Source organism: Rutilus rutilus, assembly GCF_951802725.1.
Source record: "Rutilus rutilus genome assembly, chromosome: 7".
NCBI lineage: Eukaryota > Metazoa > Chordata > Actinopteri > Cypriniformes > Leuciscidae > Rutilus > Rutilus rutilus.
Genome location: NC_140221.1, coordinates 34,267,208 through 34,288,622, shown reverse-complemented (window position 1 = coordinate 34,288,622; position 21,415 = coordinate 34,267,208). Strand labels below are relative to the sequence as shown.

Below are 21,415 nucleotides of genomic sequence, written 5' to 3'. Positions count from 1 at the left end.
GCCCTGCACAGCACACACAGTTTAAGAGCTCCACACAAATTCCCCACGGAAACACCAGATTCACTTTCACTCTCTCCATCTGTCTAACCAGCACATGGAAATAATCCCCTCAAGGGTAATTTGTGCCGCATCCTTCCACCACAATCCTTCATGGCTGTGGTATCTCGAATGGATAGAGGATTGACTTTGCATTGAGGTGAAGAACTTTTGGGCAACAAATCTATTCAATGTTCTGTGTGGAAAGAACTGAATTGCCCTCGATTTGCTGAATAGTTCTGCCAAGTCAGCACAGGGAGGAGGAAAGCTGTATAAGTGCGACAAGGGTTTTCTGGATTTTTCTTAAGAGTCTCTCTAGTCGTTTCAGAAATCTCTGGGGACCCGTCTTTTAATCTCTCCCACACTTCAAGTGATGATAGGATTGAACATGGACAGCGAGGGGTAGCCGTGGGTAAGGGGAATTAAGGAATGGGTATTAACTACTAAAAAGGATGTCTTTCTGCATGAAGGATGCACTTCATGTAGTGCTGACATACACAAACTGACAGAGATGATTCATCATTCTCGAAAAGTGTGATTTGATGTCATCAGAGGGAGAAATGTGACAACTACACTATCCATGATCCTAAAGAGAGATCCACCAATCAGAGAAGGGCTAGCCTGGACACAGCAGTGACAGTGCATTTCCATGTAGTTCTTTGCCTTTGTTTTTTGTTTTTCTTCTTATTCTTTGTTTTCTATACTAATAAATTTGAATTGATAATCTTTCACGTCAGGTTTACACATCTAATATTACTCTTATGTGTGGGTAGAAAAAAATACAGTCGACATTTTCCAGTTTAATATTTTAATAAATTGCTTTGGCTTTGGTACAATACCAAAAGTATAAAAGCCAATTATTATGCAAATCCTAATATCCTGCTTTTTTCACTTGGTTGTCTGGGGTCAGTTAGTTAGTCAGTTTTAAGCAAGGATACATTAAATTGATCAAAAGTGACAGAAAAGACATTTATAATGTTATAAAGATTTCAATTTTAAATAAATGCTGTTTAATGCTATTAACTTTCTATTCATCAAAGAGTCACAAAAATGTACCATACTTTCCATAAAAATATGAAGCAGCACATCTGTTTTCAACATTGAGAATAAAAAGAAATGTTTCTTGAGGAACAAATTAGCATATTAGAATGATTTCTGAAGGATTATGTGACACTGAATGGATGATTTATATTTTAGGGAGGAGATCAGCGAAATTGAATGGAAAACTATTTCCAGAACAAAGGCTGCTTAAAAAGCCTGTGGTTACTGTTGTGCTCTATTGGCAACAGTTTGGCTGGTGGAAATGACATCTGTGACACAGTGTCAAGTGCAGTCCTACAGTTTTTCCTACACAATTAGCTCCTTTAAATCTTCACAAGCCTCTTTAATGTTTCAGTACTACATCTCTATGGCAACTAGCGATGAATTGGTGCGATTCAAAGCCTCATGCACCATGGCGTTCCCCCCATAAAACACCCACCGCCATCAACGCTCACACAGTCAAATACACACACAATTTAAATCTACTCTAATCTCTCTGCAGTGAAATCCCCAACAACTGTGCTGGGAGATAAATGAAATGTAGGTGGGTTCTGGGATTATCATTATTGTTATAGGGAATGGGATTATCTCCACATGCTTATTGGCTAATAAAGTTTTCTCCTTAACTGGATGTAAATGGATCCAGTCCTGAACAGTCATTATGAATACACTGCAAAAAGATATGATCTTAGCTGTGGCCAAATGCGTGGCCTTGAACGCTTTGACTTTGTCATTGAAAGTGCAATGCTCTATTGTTTGAATTACAGGAAAAGTTGCCTTTTGTTGCATGAACATTTTTGCTCTGTTAAAATCAATGGAACAGGGATGCATGCTTCACATGCAGTCTTAGAGCAAACACCATCACTACATCTGCACTTTAATCTGTAACACAAAGAGATAAACATACCTGCAGGACCCTGAGCCCCAGGAGCACCTTTAGCAGGTGGCGCCCCCATCAGGGAGGAGGAATCATGTTCATTTTTTAACTCCGTCTGTCGATGAGAGGTGGAGGCAGGGGCGGTAAGAAGCTGAACCTGGGAGAAAGAGCGACAGGAAGAGAAAGAGAAGGCATAAAGAGTGATTGATCGAACAATGTTAAAAAGGGACAATGAAGGACTGGAGTGATGAGGTCACTGACGTACAAATAAACAAAGCTATCAGTGGACACAATTCATTCTTAGTGAATTCACCCTGAAAGAAGCTCAAGAGTGAAAGATGTGACTTTACCTTGGCCTCCAGAGAGCTCACACGATCTGTGAGGGCAGTGATACGACTGCAATTCAGACAGTCTGAGAGAGAGGGACGATAGATAGAGAGAAAGTTGGGGACAGAGACAAAGAGACAAACCATAATCAATTAGATCAATAACAGCTTTCACAGTGTCCCTTCCAAGGTGAGTTCTTTTTAGAGAGAGTTGTGTTGTTTACAAAGTTTTCTGCACAAATCTCTTTAGCACTTGTCAGTTTTTGACTAAGAATAAATGAAATATGCATGCTGAAAAACTAATTAGGAATTAGTTTCAAAGAACCAAGAACTGTACTCAAAATGGCCAACACAGGCGGACTGTTTACTGTTACAAGCTGGTTACATCATTAAGTCTTGCAACAAAGGGCCTAGGGTATAAGTTATAACAGTTCCAGATGGACAAGTTGCTTTAAAGGTGTTTTATGAACGCTTTTGTCTTTATTGGGCTTTTCCATTGCTGAAGTGGAGCATATTTTGAGTTGATAATGGAAATAAGAGGTTTGATTCTTACTCGAGATCTGTTCTCCTGTTTTAGCAGCATGTTTCAGAAATGTAGCCTGTTTCCTTACAGCTTCCTGGGCGACCAGGTTACTTGATGATCCTGCATACAGAGATTCAATTGGAAAGATGAAGACAAGATGCAATTTTATACTATACTGATTGTACAGTAGTGACATTTTTTTTTAAACTAACACTGTAAAAGTGACGTGTAAATACAACATAAGAAATGCACCAAATCAGCATATTAGAATGATTTCTGAAGGATCATGTGACACTGAAGACTGGATTAATGGTGCAGAAAATTCAGCTTTGCCAAACTGAAAATTATTATTATTATTTTTTATATATATATATTAAAATAGAGAACCGTTTTTACCACTTTTCATCAATGTTTTACTGTATTTTTGGTTAAATAAATGTTTAAAATTCTTAAAAAGACAACAAACTTTTAAACAGTACATTTTGTTCACAGTACATTTTGTACTCCCCACCCCCTAAAAATGTTAGGTTCCCAATTATACAGTTAGACAACACATATACTGTTCAAAATGAAAACAAAACATATTTGGACATGTTCTGGTTAACGTTAGTCAATTTTGATGAACTACACCTGTGGTCACTTTGCTGGGATAGTGTGAACTTTCAAAAATGGCTAGAAAAGAGAAGTTACAGAAGGTCTAGCATATTTTTTTTTGCAGACAGTAGACACTATTTGATATTTTGCTGGTTTGAAATTGAATAGTTTATCTATTCAATTATATTTGATGCAAATGGAAATACTGTACTTTAGAGCCACTTTAGGTATGGAAATCATCATGAATAATCATGTTATATCAAAATATACAACTGAACACAAACACACTTGCACTTTGTTAGTGTCACAGCTGGATTTCAAAATAAAGATGAGAAGAACAGATCTATACACATCAGTCTTTTATTTAACACAGGAACACAAATCGCTTGATCAGGAACAGAACAACCCAGTAAAACGTGATAATAGACCATAAACTGAAAGTAAGATGGAGCTTAAATACACAGACCAAACTAATTAACAAAATGAACATCAGCAAACGAAAAGTAACTAACGGAAAACATAGGAAACAGAGCTATAGAGCAAACTCACCCAAAGAATACAGATCAACGGTTACAGTTAGAAACCAACCTTTTTGTTTTTTTCAAAATCTCTCTGTCCGAATCAAATTTGAAGCCAAGCAGCAGTATGTATTTAACTCATGGCTTTGGCTCTGTATAGGGATAGTTACGCTCTGAAAAGCACTAATAATGCTGCTTCATATCTGCAGGAAAGGCACAGAGGGGCCTCCCTGACAGGTAAGCCCACACAGAACCCTGGCACGAGGGGAAGGAAGGGTCCACAGGGGTGGGCTGAACAGGATACAAATGTGGAGGGAGAAACCTGGAATCACTTTTCATAAGAGAAACTAATCTTTGGGTATTATATGTTTAATTTTGGCTTAAATTAAATCATTTTATGACAGTTTTTCTCTATCTTCATAGTGATCTTGAGGAGGACAAGGTTACTTGGCAGACAGAAGAAGATAGAGGCTGAATTTAAAAACAATGGTTTCCTTGTACCGTTCAAATAGACCTCGATTCATATTCCCCAACTCCTCTCTTTCTTTCTCTTCTTCTATCTCTTTTTTTCAAGGTAGTGAGAAGTTTTAATGCTCCCTGGACTGACCTGATTCAGATTACTTCAGCAAACGTCTCTTATATTAGGCAGTCTGTGGCTAGCTCAGGTGCTCCAGACATAAACAACTGACCCAGTTCAGAGCTTCATTACTGGCAAGGGACAGGAAGTCTGCTCAGCCGGTCTGATGTAGCTAAACCACAGCAGCAGCAGGACCAGAACCAATGAAGTGGCACCTGCCTTGTTCTCAGACCTGGTAAAAGAATCTTGGTCTTGGATTCTCAGAGTGAAAAAGTAATGGGGTCATATGACCAAGTCAGGATGTTAGAAATACCGCAATGGAAAAGAAAAATTAGACACTTTTTTAGATTTCTTTTCAATAGGGTTAGGCTGCCAGTCTTGCCATCAAAACAGAATTTAAAGCGGTATACAAAATGTTTTGTGTTAAATAAACCTCACCGGCGGAGAGAAGGGAATGGTTACAGTTCTGCAGTTAAACCATGAAACATGAGGTAAATGTTCCCTTCAGGAACCTCTTTTGATTTACTTTTTGTGTGTATAGAGGAGACAGAAAGGAAATTTCCCACAATGCACTGCTCTAATGGTTGTTTTGTTCCAAATGGCCTTGTGATTTTCAAATATAGACTTTTCCACCTCTCTATAATCAGGCCAAGTCTTATACCAAAAGCAACTCTACACAAAAAGCTACCTTAACCACATCTAAATGCTAACAACCTTCCATCTCCCAGCAATGACATTGGATGGATAATTCACCCCAAAATTGTCTACACTGCTCTTTTCCATAGAACAAATGCATGTAGGGACCAGGGGCTGTCAAACAAAATAGAAAAAAAAAAAAAATGCAGGTGCTTTTGTTTTATGAAAAAGAACAACCTGCTGTTCCACAAAATATCTTCTTTTATCAGTGGATTATAAAGGAGACAGGGATGAGTAGATGATGACAGAATTTACATTTTGTGTGAACTATCCTTTTAAAACAAACCCAAATCTATTTTTAAATGTAAATCCAGCCCAATTCAATGATATACATCAGGGGTGTCCAGTCCTGCTCCTGGAAACCCACTGTCCAGCAAAGTTTAGCTTCAACCCTAATTAAACACACATGAACCAGCTAATCAAGGTCTTATACCCATACACAAAAGAATTGTATTTGAAATATATTTTCTGGATATGTTTTGGAATATATGCAAATATTTGAAATTGGCCCAATAAATATATTTCATACTTATATTTCATATATTTTTGTTATATTTCAGAATATATTTCAATGTATTTGGAATATATGCCACATATATTTTTGACACTTTTGGGGACCCGTACAGAAAAAAATACATTGAAATATATTCTGAAATATAACAAAAATATATGAAATATAAGTATGAAATATATTTATTGGGCCAATTTCAAATATGTGCATATATTCCAAAACATATCCAGAAAATATATTTCTTTTGTGTATGGGTAGCCATACTAGAAACTTCCAGGTAGGTGTGTTGAGGCAAGTTGGAGCTAAACTCTGCAGGCCCTCCAGAACCGAGTTTGGACACTCCTGATATACATATTCATAGCTCCATTCATCTACTTATTACATTTAGGATATGAATCAGTATATTTTGCTCAAAGTTTACATTCATCATAAGAATACTGAGCTGAGTGAGAGTTCATCCACCCATAGATTTGTAATATCCCTACTTGGACTATTAATATACTTCACCTTACGAGCGCCAAGAGTCACGTCAACCTGCAAATGTGTGAGAGATTGACCTCTGACCCCTGGGTGTGTGTGGATGTATACTAGGTGGGAGCAGCCGTCGATTTTATCAGCTGGTTTTTAATAACTAAGCTTCCTCTGAGTCTTAAAGGAGCAGAGGGGATGGTGACATCAGAGCATGTAATAAAATCTAACTCTCTAAGCTCTAAGAGGTCAGAAGAGGCGCGTGAATGTGTGTGTGTGTGCGCCCGTATGCTAGATAGTTCAAGGGTTGGAAGCTTTTAACACCATTGCGAGGTCACTTCCTTTTAAGATGCTTGGGAAAAAGCTGGATGGGGTTATCAGCAAGTTCATTTGACTAAAATATCACAGAGGGGAAAGAGTATCCCTAGTACTGAAAAAACACAGTCGACTCTCTTTTTGCCTTCAGGAACAGCATGAAGTGTGGGAGTATTTATCCTGAGACGTTTTCCTGTTTATCAGCTTATATACAATTGGAGAAGTTTGTGGAAGGAAGCGCCTAGCGTTTGTGTGTGTGTGTCTGTGTGAGGCCTGAGTTATGATGCAGTGTGTGGGGATACACATGTGTTTAGTTAAGTGTGGGTGCACTTATTTTGACAAAATGTCCATCACACATTAAACCAACTGGTCTTACTGTTGCACTAATCTCATACAGCTGAGTCTTCATCTTTCTAATCACTGGACAGAAAAAGAGTCATCATACAGAGATCATTCTCTTCAGGCTCAGGTTAAGGGCATTAGGATGATGACATTATTGATCTTTCATACAAGCAGCTGAGGAAACAGAGGTGTGTGCCTGGAGAATTATGAGTATGCAGTGGGCCACTATAACTCACAAGAATGTTGTTCATTGCTCAGCCCTGAATTTAATAATGGCCCAAGGTCAGCCCTTAATACTACTCTCAAAATAAAAATAAACCAAGGCACACTTTGTCACAGGACGGCATAGTAAGTTCATCCTCTAGAGAAGTGATTCCCAATTCTAAACCTAATCTTAACCATTAACAACTAAAATAACAGGAAAATGATAGACTGATAAGAATGGGGGGAAATTCACTAACCCAAGTCCTAACAAGGATTTCCTAGATTCCAAACAAAAGTCTTGGAGTTTCTTTTTCTTTTTCTTTATAATTATAATAAATAAAACCATAATTTTCAGTTTCATTCCAAATGTTCTATGTAAAGAAAACAAAATAATTATTAAATAATACATCACAAAACCATACATTTCAATTTAGATAAAAAAAATACATTTGAATTTGTTAAAAATATATATTTACTTCTCTATGGGTGGTTACAGTCTCCCATTTAAAGAGTCAGGTGACACTGTCTGCATGCAAGGTAAATTCAGTGAGGAATACCCTTAAAGGGCACCTATTATGCCCCTTTTCACAAGATGTAAAATAAGTCTCTGATGTCCCCAGAGTGTGTATGTTAAGTTTTAGCTCAAAATACCCAACCGATAATTTTTTACAGCATGTTTCAATTGTCATTTTTTAGGGCTCAGAAAAACGCACCGTTTTAGTGTGTATCCCTTTAAATGCAAATTAACTGCTGCTGCCGGCCCAGGGGGCGGAGCCTTATGAGCTCACGCTAAGAGCCAGGACAATCTCATCTGATAATATCAAAACAGAAACTCTCAGTAGTGGTGTTCATTTCGACTCCGAGTCGGACAATAATGCCCACATAGCCAGAGAATATATGCTGTATGGAGATAGAACAGGAATAGTTTAGTTTAATTACGGTTATTTGTCATCTGCTTTTATCCCCTATTAATACAAGCCTGCTATAGCAGACCCCGTCCGAATGATGACCAAAATATACTGATGAGTTCAATTAAGTTCATTGTACCTCACACAAAAGATGAAGCCTTAGTTTTACTCCAGAAAATCACTGTAAGAGCCGAATAAACACAGTATATAAGTGCGCATTAAAGTCTTATCCATAAACTCTCTCTCTCTCCCTTTCATTATCATGGAACATACACAGCGAAATACACAAAACACTCGTTAGAACTAACAGTAAACAAAAAAACGAAAACACACCTTTTCAGTGGGTGCTTAATGAACTGGTAAACTGTATATCCACGACTGGATGAGCTGTCATAAAGCGCTCTCACTTTCATTTTTGCCGTGATCAGTAACGTTAGGCCTGTCGCTCCAGAGACTGTAAGCTGAATCACGAACAGCACAGATCCATCCTCGAGTAACAACGAGAGTAAATGAAGACTGCTAAGTTCATTCTTACATCCAACAACAAAACACCTCAATCGCTTAGGAGACATTCTTGTCTACAGTTGCTCCAGTGTGGAAACAATGGCGGACTGTGTCCAGCTCACTCAGGGCGGGTCTAGGCTCAAACTGCAGTGTCAATCAACAGTCGTGGGAGGGGCCTGTGCAAAGTGACGTCACATTGCCCCGAATCTGAGAACAGCTCGTTCTGAGACAGTGCTTATGATTTATGGGGATTTTTAAAAAAGCACTTGGTGGATTTTTATCATTATAGGGTGGTTGTGTACACACACTGCCAACACACATTTATGTTCAAACACCATGTAAAAGTGAATTTTGCATAATAGGTGCCCTTTAATACTGAACTAAAATCAGCATTGAGAGTCTAGATCCATTAGAAGATCTAAAACAAGACAAAATCCATTTTACAAAGACAACACTTTGCTGTGATGACTAAACATCTGAAGGGTTTCGTGCACTATTATGGATTTAGAGTACAACTGGCTTCAAATTAAACTGAGGCTTTATTTAACCTGATTAAACTCTGAGTATAGTAGAGCGGAGAAATTAGGCTGGCCGAGCACACAGCTGTAGACGAACGGGGAGAAATAACAGGGAAAATAAGAAGTCTTCATCCATCTCTGTCAGCGAAGACTGCTGCCCTCAGCACCACAAGCTCATTAGAGACCAGGTGGAAGTGATGAAAGCAGGTGAGGTGGGTGTGTATGTCTGCATGAGGGTGTGTGTGTGGGATGGAGAAGTTTAAGTCATGCTTGCTCTTTTTTCATAAGATCCGCCCTATAGAATGTCAAGTCTACAGGGAGTCGCTTGTGCTGAGAAAGCACTCTGTGTTTTAAGATAGAGTGGAGACCTTATGTCTCTCTCTCTCTCTCTCTCTCTCTCTCTGTTAAACACAGACTACATTGTTTCTGAGCGCTTCAGAATGAGTGCCCATATAGCTCAAGGTCGAAATGGACCGCTGATGTTCATAATCAACCTCGAGCCGTATGGACATTAACCCACAACTTCAAGAGACATCCCGTCCCTGACTTTCTTTCACCTGCAGAACACAAAAGATATTTTAAAGAATGTTTTTGTCCATACAACGAAAGTAAATATGGTACAAAACAAAATTAGACCCCATTGACATTCACTGTATGAAAAAAAAAAAAGCATCTTTTGTTGTGTTCCACAGAAAAAGAAAGTCATATAGGTTTAGAATGACATGGCGGTGAGTAAATTATGACAGAAATGTCCCTTTAAAACCGAAAACAGATGTATTTGCAAAAAGCAGCACACACCTGCCCCAAAAACATATAATGACTACTTGGTGCAGCCTTGGAGGTCTTGGAACAGACCAAAGCCAAGCTAGAACAGACGGAGAGAGGGAGTGACGGATGGAAATGAAGAGGAGGGGGGCGAACTCACCTCCTACATACATACGTCTCACCTCATCAGTCAACGTTACCTCATGATCACACAAACACACTTTAGTCTGGCTTCACACACCCCCAGACACTTCACATTTAATCAAGACCTAGTCTGACTACAACTAATGCAATTGCTGCACAACAAAACTATAGAAAGACAGTAAGTGACAACTTTGATCGTTTATATATGCAGTGCGGTCCAGAAGTCTGAAAGCACTAATTAAATACTTCAGTTTAGCATTTTTCTAATTTAACACCAGCAAAACAATTTGAGCGAAAATTTGAATCGAAAAGCATAAGCAATATCACAAGGCTGTAATCACATAGCCATGCTGATATTCAGAAAAAACAGCATGATTGCCAGCGAAATACTGTTTTTATAAAACAATTCAATAAACAAGAATTTAATATTGAGTAACTTACAAACACTCATGTTGTACATCTGAAAAATCATGATCCTAACCTTTACCATTTTTTAAATGCTTAGCTTAAAATATGATGATGTTTTAAAAGTTCATTATTTTGGTTATTGGGTGTAATATAATAGGTTAAATGCTTTAATGTAAAAAATTTTACATTATTGCAGCTCCTCTATTCCTAGTCTGTCTGAAACGCTCTGATTTCTACAAAAAGCTCAGAGTTCTCTGATTGGCCAGCTGACCCAGTGCGTTGTGATTGGCCAAACACCTCAAGCGTGTGTCGTAAATGTAACGCCCTTACCATAGTCATGAGCTTCAGCTTCCAAGGCTTCTAATCTAAAGCATTTGTAAACAGTTAATAATAATGTCGTCAGTTCGAGCCCGAGTCGGATTCTTAAAAATGCGGATGATCAAGCCAATTGATAGGAACTAGCCAACTTTCGAAGCCCGACTTGAGCATAACGTTCCACAGTGGTAAGTTGTCTTTGTATATATACTGCATATATAAACTCTCCCAGGTTCAGGAAGCTGTCCTCTGAAAAATGTGCTGTGCCCAAGCAAACTTTTGCGTTGTACTGCTCAAGAACAGCTTTATAAATAAATCTTAACTCTCTAAATAGCCTCTGAAAGCAAAAGCAGTTTTGCATTCGCATTCAAACACAGAGCATCTCCATGACATGGCGACAACACAACAATTCACTGAAACCTCATCTTCTATCTTTGGACAAGCATTATGCTAAAAGTGACGTAGATTGAGAAAGTAATATCTGGACTTCGATCGAGGCATTTTAGGCAGATCTGTTCTCAGTTCTCAGTTCGATAGTAATCGCATTTTGGGAGCCATTGAGCTTTGTAACTTTGCAGATTGTACGCACAAACAGATGTATTACATACTAAAGAAAAAGGAAAACATTAAAAAGCTTAATATGCCCCTTTTAAAGGTAAATAGTGCTCATAAACGGCTGTTGAGATGGTATTCACACTTGAAACGGAGTAGAGAGAGAGTTCCCGGAAACAGTCTTCATTATGTCACAAGCGGATATAGCCGAAAATAGTTCCACACAGAGCTGCAGTAGAACCGTTGTGAGTCTCTGAGGAACACACAGTAGCAGTGTTTGGTAACCTGCAGAAAGAACCACTAATAATTTGTTTCTTATTTAATGACCTATAAATAGTGAAGAATTTTTTATATTTTTTATATATATATATATATAAAAGTTTTTTTTTTTAAATAAATAAATACCTTGTTTTCAGATTTAAAGACTCCTGGAGTATTTTTTGACTCCCGCAACTTTTTGGACCTCTCTGTACATGCCATCACAGCAGCAGTACTGAAGTACTAAAGTTTCCAGACATGAGTTTTTCCTCAGTCAGCGGGGCGACAACAGCTACTCATCCTGCGTCAGTTAATCGCCCCTCCTCTAAATGTGTGCCTGTCATAAGCATCCAGATGTGCACTTGCAGAAAGCCTTTAATCTTTTACAGAAAAAGAAAACTATCTCTTTTTTCTCGCTATTTGCTATACTGTAGGCCTACATTTCCCCTCAGTCCACCCAATATTCATTTTGCTTCACTTTTTCATTTTACTCTTGGAGTGAATAGGCTTTAAGGCTTTTTCTAGGACACTTTTAACCTTAAAAGTGTTTCACTCTAACCCTAGAGCAACAGCAAATCTCTCTGGCACACACTTTCAACAAAGTGGACCATTTCAAATGATGACACAATGAAGCAATGAAGGCTGAAAACTCAGAAAACAAAAGGTTTTGTTAGTGTTCACCTGTGGAAAATCCGGTTAATAGAGAGTTGCTAAGGTGTTTGGAGTGGTAGTTAATAATACATTGCCTGACAGTCAGGGTCATGCGCCATTTATATTCCAATTCAATTCTTGAAATTGTACCGCGTTTCAATTGTGTCAGTAAACAGTATGCAGAACTACTATCAATTGTTACATAAGAAAGTACATTTAAAATCAATGGAAATTCAAAGAAAATCATATAACTGTATTTCTGTTGCTTTTTTTAGATGGTTGTTAAAGTGCTCTGGGAGATTGCTAGGTGGTTGTTTAGAGGCCCAAGTCTCCTTGACCACTTGCTTTAGTAAGCACCACTAATCAATGGTGTCTAAAAAGTGGTTTCCTGAATAACAGTGTCAGGTTTTAAACCACTTAAACTTCTTCTCTTATAAATATCTGAGAAAAAGATTCTAGAAGAGGAGGCTGCCCTCCATCTGCTTTGATATCTTCTGGCCTCTGTGTGGAAACACATTTTGAAGTGTACAAGATGGAAACACTTTTCTACAGGAGACAAACAGTCATGTGGTGTCTGTGGAAGATCTAAAACAAGCCCTGGGAGCAAGTGTAACCGTGTAGGCCACAGACCAGCAGTACCGTAAGCTCCTGCGATGAGACGTTCCACACCGCAGAACCGCCTCTTGGTTCTTTGACACTTCCTCCCACACTAAGAAAACAGATGTTGAACAGAACGAAGGCTGGCCCACTTGTCCTTATTTATTAGGTAGAAACTCAAAACAGCTTTTCCCCTCCCATCTTAAAACACAATCCGCTTTCATGTCTTTGTCTCGTGACCTCTGCTGACCTTGTGTCAGACCCGCATCGCATCATCTCACTTGTGCTCTACTTGTCTAGCACAATTTCCTCGAACCCTTTCACTTCCGCAATTCAGTAGCCGACACCTCCTCTCCTTCCAATCGCCTCCTAAAAGAAACAACAGTGGGCGCTACTGAAAAACGGTCTGTCTGAACCACAGAATGTTGTTTGTGAGCGAGACAGGCAGGGAGGGGATCATCTTGGCTACCCACACCAACCACTCCAAACACTCCACAGTCATTAAAAACCTCTCAGCTCAGTGGACACGCCACCGCAAGAGATTCACAAAACAAGCACAGGAAAACAACGCCTGCCACATATAGGACCTCACAAAATCAGCTCCTTAGCGCGCAAGAAATTAGCAGAGGCATCAAAGACCAGAGCCTTAAAAAAAGTAAATGAGAGCCTAAAAGTAGCAAGTACCACCAATACAGACTTTAGATGAGAAGAAAGAGCTGTATTTGTTCTATTGTGCCAGAAAGTTGCTTTGTTGCAAAAACAGCCAACAGTTTTATGATCAAAGAACAGTTTTATGACCAGGCATATGTAACAATGTTCAATAAGCAGTGTAATATTTTATTACTTTTTTTTTATATTAATAATTGGAATAACCTAGGAATGCACAATATATTCCTGCCATATCAGTTATGTATAAGCAATAAGCCACTTGAGGTTGTGCGTTATAGTGATTTATTCAGGGACTCATGCCAAAAAAAACACCCATTACCTGTGGTAAAATCATTGTGACGCATAGCCTCAAGTGGCTTATTGTTATAATTGAAGAAGAGAAAAGTGAAAAAGAGATTTTGTGGTTTGTGTGAAGATCTAGGTCAGAAAAACTATTATTAATGTGGCACGTCCTCCTAAACCACTAGCCAAAACAGACAGTCTAAAAATGACACAGACTCAGATCCTCTGAGGAACTTGCTTGTTCCATAAGAAAAAAAGATCTTAACCAAAATGATTCCACTAAATCTAATGCCTGTGTTGTTCAATTCAGCAAAGGTTTTATTGAGTTAGCTCACAGTAAGTTCAGACCATATTCACAAAGTATTTTTGGCCACCAGCTGCATTGTAAGTACAGCATGACTTTTAACAAGACCTTCAGGCTGTATGAGCGCAGCACAGATGGCCAAATCTCATCCCACCTTTAACCCCCAAAAATAACATAAACATTTTGAGGTCCACTACAAAAACACTGTTACTATGGCAACATTATAACTATTGCGTCAAGTCCAGGAACTATATCATTATGATGGTACAGTTCTCCTGGCCAGCGCTAAATGCTCGTTCCAATATTCCTTGCAGCATCTCCTGTCTCAATCACAGATCATAAGCCTGCATTAATGTGCTTATGACCACACTCATACTCATCAAACTTTATTCTGCCTCATTTCTCTCTTCGAAAGAATACCTTTTCCTTAGGCCATTTTAGGCCAGGTTTTCCTCACTGAACTGTGTCTAAGTGCCTGATCCAATTTTTGGCATCAATCTCTAAAAAACCTCCTGTCTCACAATTTCAGATAATTTCCTTTACAAAAAAGTTGGACACACAGGATGGAATTTTGACAATCTGCTTTGGAAGTGTTCGGAAAAGCTGTCTTCTAGTCAGCAAGTGTAGGCCTAAACGGGACAGAGAGGATAAATTTGGGGTTGTCTCCCAGAGGTCAAAAGGGATTTTAATGCAAAGATAAAATAGCTGACCTCGACGCGTACGCGGAAAACACTTTCAAAACACAATCCCTGTAGAAATGTAGAATTCCACAATCATTCGAAACGAGATGAGAAAACTGTCTGGAAGATTTGGAAAGCTTTCGGTTATTAGTCCCTCTGGATAATGATGGTGTGCAGATAGTATAAACACCACGGTATTTTATACAAAACAGCATATGCAACTAAACAGCAATAGTAATACAAAGAACTTTGAAACAGAACAGACATATAACCACAGTGTAGTATCAAAACTGATACTGTACAGACAACAAGCCAGCCGTCTTGCAAACAGAAGATGCTCTTTGTTGTGCTGGCAGCTGAGACTAAAAAGGGTAAATGTTTTTGAAAGCAGTGATAAATAGGGCTTATATTATAATCTAATGACATAAAAGTGCTGTAATAGCTTCAGAACACCTGTAACTTATTTTATTTAATGTCAGTTATTCCGTTTCTTTTTGCAAACGCCATCTCAATTTCATCCAAGATGAGGTTACGGTCAGTATGATACGATTAGGAAATGTTAGCATGATTTGATCAAGGTAGTAGTAACAATAACCAGCAAATCATTCTCACTTTGCCTCCTTCCTCAGACATCCAAAATTTCATCCTCATCCACATATTTTTCATAAAACGGAAAAATATCCAGTCAAAAATCACTATTACTTTATTTAAAATACCTTCTTAAAACAGAACCTTTCACTGTGTAATGATTTAAATGCCAAAGCTTAAACTTGCACAATGGGCACAAGCAGAATTGTTCCCCACTCACACAGCCAGCCAAAGGCATTTAGAGTGTCTGTGCATGTATGCGTGCCAGTATGTATATAATTAGTTTCAAAGTCAGAGTTAAAGTGAGTCTAAGTGGTCGGTGAACTTCAGGGTGGCCATAGACCATTACAGAAGCAGTTGCACTGTCCTTTGTGGTTGTGGCTTCCCATAGTAAGTCACATGAGCAATCATACCTCACTGTTTCCTTGTGTTTAACTCCGTTAAAACCTAATTAAAACACTCGCACACAAAGGCAAGACATTAAAGGGCTTGAAACAAAGACGTGCAGCTGCTATTCTAATCGTGTCCTGAACGGATTTCTGTGTGCTGTACATTCTGTGCATTTCTCTGGATTAGAAATGTCTTATTTCTAGAGGTCAGAGGTTACAGTGAAAGCTTGTCTGAATTCTGACTTTGCACAATGGAGTGCCATGTCTGAAGGCATTTTCTCATTAGGTTTAATGAGTTTGACAGACAATGGATTTATAACTAAATTGTGAGGAATTGGTGACTATGGGCTGACTGATACTCTTAATTAGTTAGTTAGCTCATTCAGCAGATGGTTTTCAAGTGACTTGAAAAAAAAACACACTAATTGTACCACAACCAGGACGTAAAAAAGCTGATGTAGCCAAATTCTGAGCTCATCCTGTCATTGAGCCTCTTTGAGTTTGCAGGCCAGAATCTTAACCATACAGAAACAATCATCCAATTCAGACTGTTTAATATCTTTTAACATCCCTAATGGCTAGTAATGTGAAATGTCAAAACAGAGACTCTCAGAATCACGTCCCTTGGGATGGCACACACACATATGCACAGTCTCACACACGTACATTCTTACAGAGTTTGCGTGCAGGAATTCTGACACCTCATCTGAACCGTGTGCTTGAATTCAGAGCTTCCAGCCTAACGCTAAAATAACACCTGCCAGGACCATGATGGGCATAGACACCTGTATAGAAAGAGAACAGAAGCATACTAGATGCCTACTACAGAATACAATACATTTCCATTGGTGTCACAGCCTAAGTATGTTGCAATTCAGTCACTGTTACAATCTCCAGAATAAAACCAAATATTTGCATTTTAATTGCATAAAAAAGTCTTATGCTTTGGAAGTCTTCTGAGTTCACTAACAGCACCAGGGATCATCCTAAGTAATTAAGGCCTGGTTTCGCAAACAGGTCTTAGATTAAGCCAGGATTTGGTCTTATTTCAATTAGGACATTTAAGTAGCTTTTATAAATGTGCCTAAGAAAAAAAAAACATTACTGGTGTGCATCTTGAGACAAAACAATGGCGCTGATGTATTTTAAAACCAGTGCAAGTTGCTTTCAGTTAAAACAGCTCAAACATGCATTTTAGTCTGGGAGGGCTTAAGCCTTGTCTGTGAAACCGGGGGGTCAATGTATAACTAAAATGCAAAGAAAGTTACCTTGGATAAAAGTATCTGCCAAATGCATTAAATATAAATTTGCCATACTGCACATGGAAGGTAAAAGTGTGTATTCTACACATACAGAAAATACGCATACTGTAAACAATAGACATACTGCAAAAGCCATAAATGCATACCCTATTTCACAGTACAAAATGAGTCCTCAGGGCATTAATTTATAATTGTTTTCAATATTTTTAACAATAAATAAACTTTATGATGAAAATAAAAACATGAATGATGATTTTAAATTTTAGGGTAAATGTTTACAAACTGAAAATGACATTGGAAATGATATATGAAAATTAGAACAACATGCTAAATCAATTGGTGGGGTGTATAAAAATGGTTGAGGGGTTGGATTTGGCCACCAGCTGAAGAGACTGTAAGAGCAATGAGGTCCATCTGACCCAACATAATCCAGCTGTTTCTCTTGATGTCAACTTAACAGGAATCTAAACATAAGATGATCATTTACTCTGAGCACTGAGGTCAATCCCCTCATATCTCTCCAGGCTATTGGCATGACTGACAGGCACACAGAGATGAGTAGGAACTGAGGTTGTAAGAGCTGGGAGCTGAATGAACCGCTGTTTGCCAAGAACTCTGTATATATGTGAAAAGAGCTCTTGTTATCACTGGGACAAGCTTCTTATCTCTTTTCACTCTTTCTGCCATCAGAACACACACATGCAGGCTCTTGTTCTCGGTGTTATCTAGACAGGTGTAATTATCTCTTATCTAACCTCATCTAAGCTTCTTCTCTTTATCTTTGTCTTGCTCTTCATGTTTTACTTCACGTCTGCATCTGGCCAGCATCTCAGGTGGACGGGCATGGTGAGTTTTTCAGAAACAAAGGACACTCCTGTGGTGTCATCTTTTGTGGCTTACTTGACCCTGGCATGCACATCTGATGTGGTTAATGGTCAACAGTGGTTAGCTGAGACATTTAAACGTTCAGTTATTTAGTAGTTGTGTACCTGCATTGAATGAAATGGTTCACATTAGTTACATTTATTTATTAAGCAGACATCCATAGTGAATTATCTTTCATTGCACATAGGGTGACCAGACGACATGAAAATCTAAGTTGTTGTCCCAAATCCCGAATCCGGCCCTAATTGTCCCGGAAATTATACTAAAGCAAATTCTTGAGTAGTTATTGTCTGATAAAACATTAAAAACTGTCCATGGAGGTTGAGTCGTCCTGCAGCCAGCCCTCGCCAGCTGCTCATTGGCTGTAGCATCTTTTTCGTTTCTTTTTTTGAAGTTCTACAAAGATACCGTAGGTGCAAATTTAGATATGCATTGATAAGTGAGCGCAAGTTGCAGCAGCCGCGAGGACAGGGAATGTGCAGGCAGCCAGTTGTAAAGAGTGATTGATTGGTCGCGGCACTCTGTGCAAAAAAATACTTCAGCCTAATCATACACAAAGCAAATTATCTACACAATTATTTAGTTTTCTTATTTAATGACCGACAATTTAGTTGTGATAATAATTTTGGCATAAGGCTTATTAGCGTTAGGCTATAGCCTGAAAGGTCTGATTTACGCACTGTTACAATAGTAATTGTTTTTTTGTTTTTTTCACAATGACATTTGAGTTCATGATTTTAATGTTGTTTTTTTGTGGCAGACTAAAGACTAATGACAGACTGTTGATCTTTGATAAAAATATGTTTGGTTCAGGTTTGAAATTCATTTTTATTTTATTATTAGCTGAATTTTTCAAAAGCCATTACTTAGTCTTCAGTGTCACATGATCCTTCAGAAATCATTCTAATATGCTGATTTGGTGTGCAGGAAACATTTCTAAATATTATCAGTGTTGAAAATGTTGTGCAGCTTAATATTTTTGTGGAAACTGAAACTTTTTTCATGATTCAGTGATTCACATGAGAGTGTTTTTGTAACATCATAATTGTCTTCACTGTCCAATTTAATGCATCCTTGCTGAATAAAAGTATCAATTTCTTTAAAAGAAAAAATCTTACTGACCCCAAAACTTTTGATGTTCAAAAACAGAAGAATTCTTCAGTGTTTCATCATCTTCTTTTGTGTTACTCAAAAGAACGAAAGTCAAATATACACAAACACAGACGCCTCTCACTTCAAGGCACTTTTTCTCTTTCTCTGAAGTTCAAGAGTCACTCACAAAGGCTGTTTATGGAGCGTGTGATAGCGCTACTGCAACAGAGAGCTCAGTTTCAGCCAGCAGAACTAAATCATCCTGCCCTTCAGACCTTTAACATTCTTGCTAAAAGAAGCTTCATCCATTCAGGCCTGACAGGGCAGCATATCAGCACCTTGTCACTCCTGTTTGTCCCATCTGCCTGTCTGTTTCCATCTAATGAAAATAATTAGACTCAACATTATCACTCAGCTGTCCCCACTACCACACAGGCACATACAAACACTCTCCAAACACTCATTGTCACTGACAAGAAGCAGGCCAGACCAGTGAGTGGTGGGTGAGAGAGACTTAAATGGATGCCCACATTCCCTCCCTCTATTTCTCTTCCCACAGATCTGAGCTTTATCTTCTGCAGCCACTTCACCAGAACATCCACACGGCCTTGTGTTTGTGTTATTATAGGGGCGGATAAAAGATCGGGTTGGTGGGATGAGAGAAACCCTGTGAGCGGAGCAATGAGGGGGTATTCAAATACAAGAGGAGAGGAATGTCAAACAGCACCGATTTCACTATAATAGAGTCCTGGATCAAAACACACCCAGATTTTCAATCGCTAGTCAGTCAAAATACACATGTGAGTCAGACCGGAGGGTCACCAGAGGTCAGGTCACTGAGGAACCAGCACGGTATGCTCTGAAAGGTTTTAAAATACATGGTAGGCTATTTTAAAACTTTAAAGTGCGGCTACCAGAGACTGACCTGATGGTTAATAAAAACGCAATAATTATATGATTTGGTTCATGATTAAAACAACAAAAGTAACACGTTACAGCTTGTCTATATTTATGTGGAACTATTTATATTTTGATATTTTCCACCTTTTTCACTGAGGCTTAAAAGGGTGTTTTTTGAAGGTTTTAGTTATTGTGAAATAAAACATTTGTCTCAATGTCATTGCATGCCTAATAATCCACTTCAAGCTGCAATATTAATTAAGAGGTATATAGCCAAAATAACAAATGATTGCACAGAGGAAAATAATATCTCAGTCTTACTCAGCAAATTTCATTTTATCAGCTGCTTGGCAGTCAGCTCTTTCGACTCATAAAAGCTTTAAAGAAAACAGGGCGGTTAGGCCTTTCAAACTTATGGATGTCTTTAAGCTTTATGAATACAAATTACTTCACCCAGTGGGCAGATAATGAGACAGTTTGGGTAAATGGAAAATGAAATCATGCTGTCTCATCAGGAAAATGTCTTTTCCATATATTGTGTGCAGGGTTGTTGGGTTATCGTAATTAAAGAAGACTTGATATATGTAGCACTAGGCTACTGGATGTCTGAGCAACGTGGGTGAAGGAGCTTTTATCTGAAAATCTGACATGACTCATTGAGGGTGTCAGACTTTGTGGTTTTGGTTTGATGGACTACTGGCCTATGAAAGCTCCAGAAAGAGTTGAACCAGACGACCTCCGAGAAAGAAGTTGAAACGTACAGTAGGTTGCTGCTGTTCTTGACTGTTTCTGGTGGAATAATGTTCATGTGCCCCCTCAAAAGGTCTAGCACTCAAGTGGACACATTTAAGATTTACCATTATGCACTTAACTAGCACTTTGTTCTCTGTAAATGCAAGTCTTTCAAGGACGTTACAAATACTATAAACACTGCTCAGCGCTACCCTCTGCGGCAATGAAATATGAGGCCATGAAAAAGCAATTGAATTGGGAAAAAAAGAGATAAAAAGGGGACAGACACAGAGAAGGGGCACCAATTTGTCCAAGAAAAACATGTTTAAAAGAAGAGCCAAGTGTGGTGCCAACGTGTGGGAGATGAGTCTACAGGCTGGCACTAGTGCCATCTGAAAAGAGATCAGCAGATTGATGTGGGAGAGGGAGATTACAGTCACCCTCACAAAACAAACACAGAAAGAGATCTTGAAAATATTTAGATTTGGATAATGGTGGGCGGTGTATAGTACACTTGAACAAACATGGTCTGCAAGATAAAATATAAAGAGAATGAATTCATGATGAGAAAGTACAGTCTCAGTCTACTAAATTGAATACATGTAAATAAAATAAATTCAGTAAGAGAAAACCATGAAGTAATGGTGAGTCTACATTGCCGTTCAAAAGAAGTCTCTTCTGCTCACCAAAGCTGCATTTATTTGATCCAAAATACAGTAAAAACTGTAATATTGTGAAATAGTATTACAATTTAAAATAACTTTTCTATGTTTAAAAATGTAACTTATTACTCTGACGGCAAAGCTGAATTTTCAGCATCATTACTCTAGTCGTCAGTGTCACATGGTTCAGAAATCATTCTAATTTGCTAATTTGGTGCTCAATAAACATTTATTTTATTACAAAAAAAAAATCAGGATTCTTTGATGAATAGAAAGTTCAAAAGAACAGCATTGATCTGAAATAGAAATATTTTGTAACATT

General features: G+C 38.3%; 1 protein-coding gene across 5 annotated transcripts in view; it reads right to left on the bottom strand.

Annotated features, from left to right (window-relative positions):
* emid1 (EMI domain containing 1) overlaps positions 1–21,415 on the bottom strand; it is a 72,987-nt gene that overhangs the window by 19,565 nt on the left and 32,007 nt on the right. For all 5 annotated transcript variants that reach the window (XR_014627964.1, XM_084414383.1, XM_084414382.1 and 2 more), the window contains exons 4-6: positions 2,834–2,923; positions 2,305–2,366; positions 1,985–2,111 (exon numbers count right to left, since the gene is read on the bottom strand). Coding sequence is in view for 4 of the 5 variants with exons in the window: in XM_084414383.1 (XP_084270509.1) it covers positions 1,985–2,111; positions 2,305–2,366; positions 2,834–2,923 (279 nt within the window). In the remaining variant the exon portion in view is untranslated. The remainder of the gene's footprint in view (positions 1–1,984; positions 2,112–2,304; positions 2,367–2,833; positions 2,924–21,415) is intronic.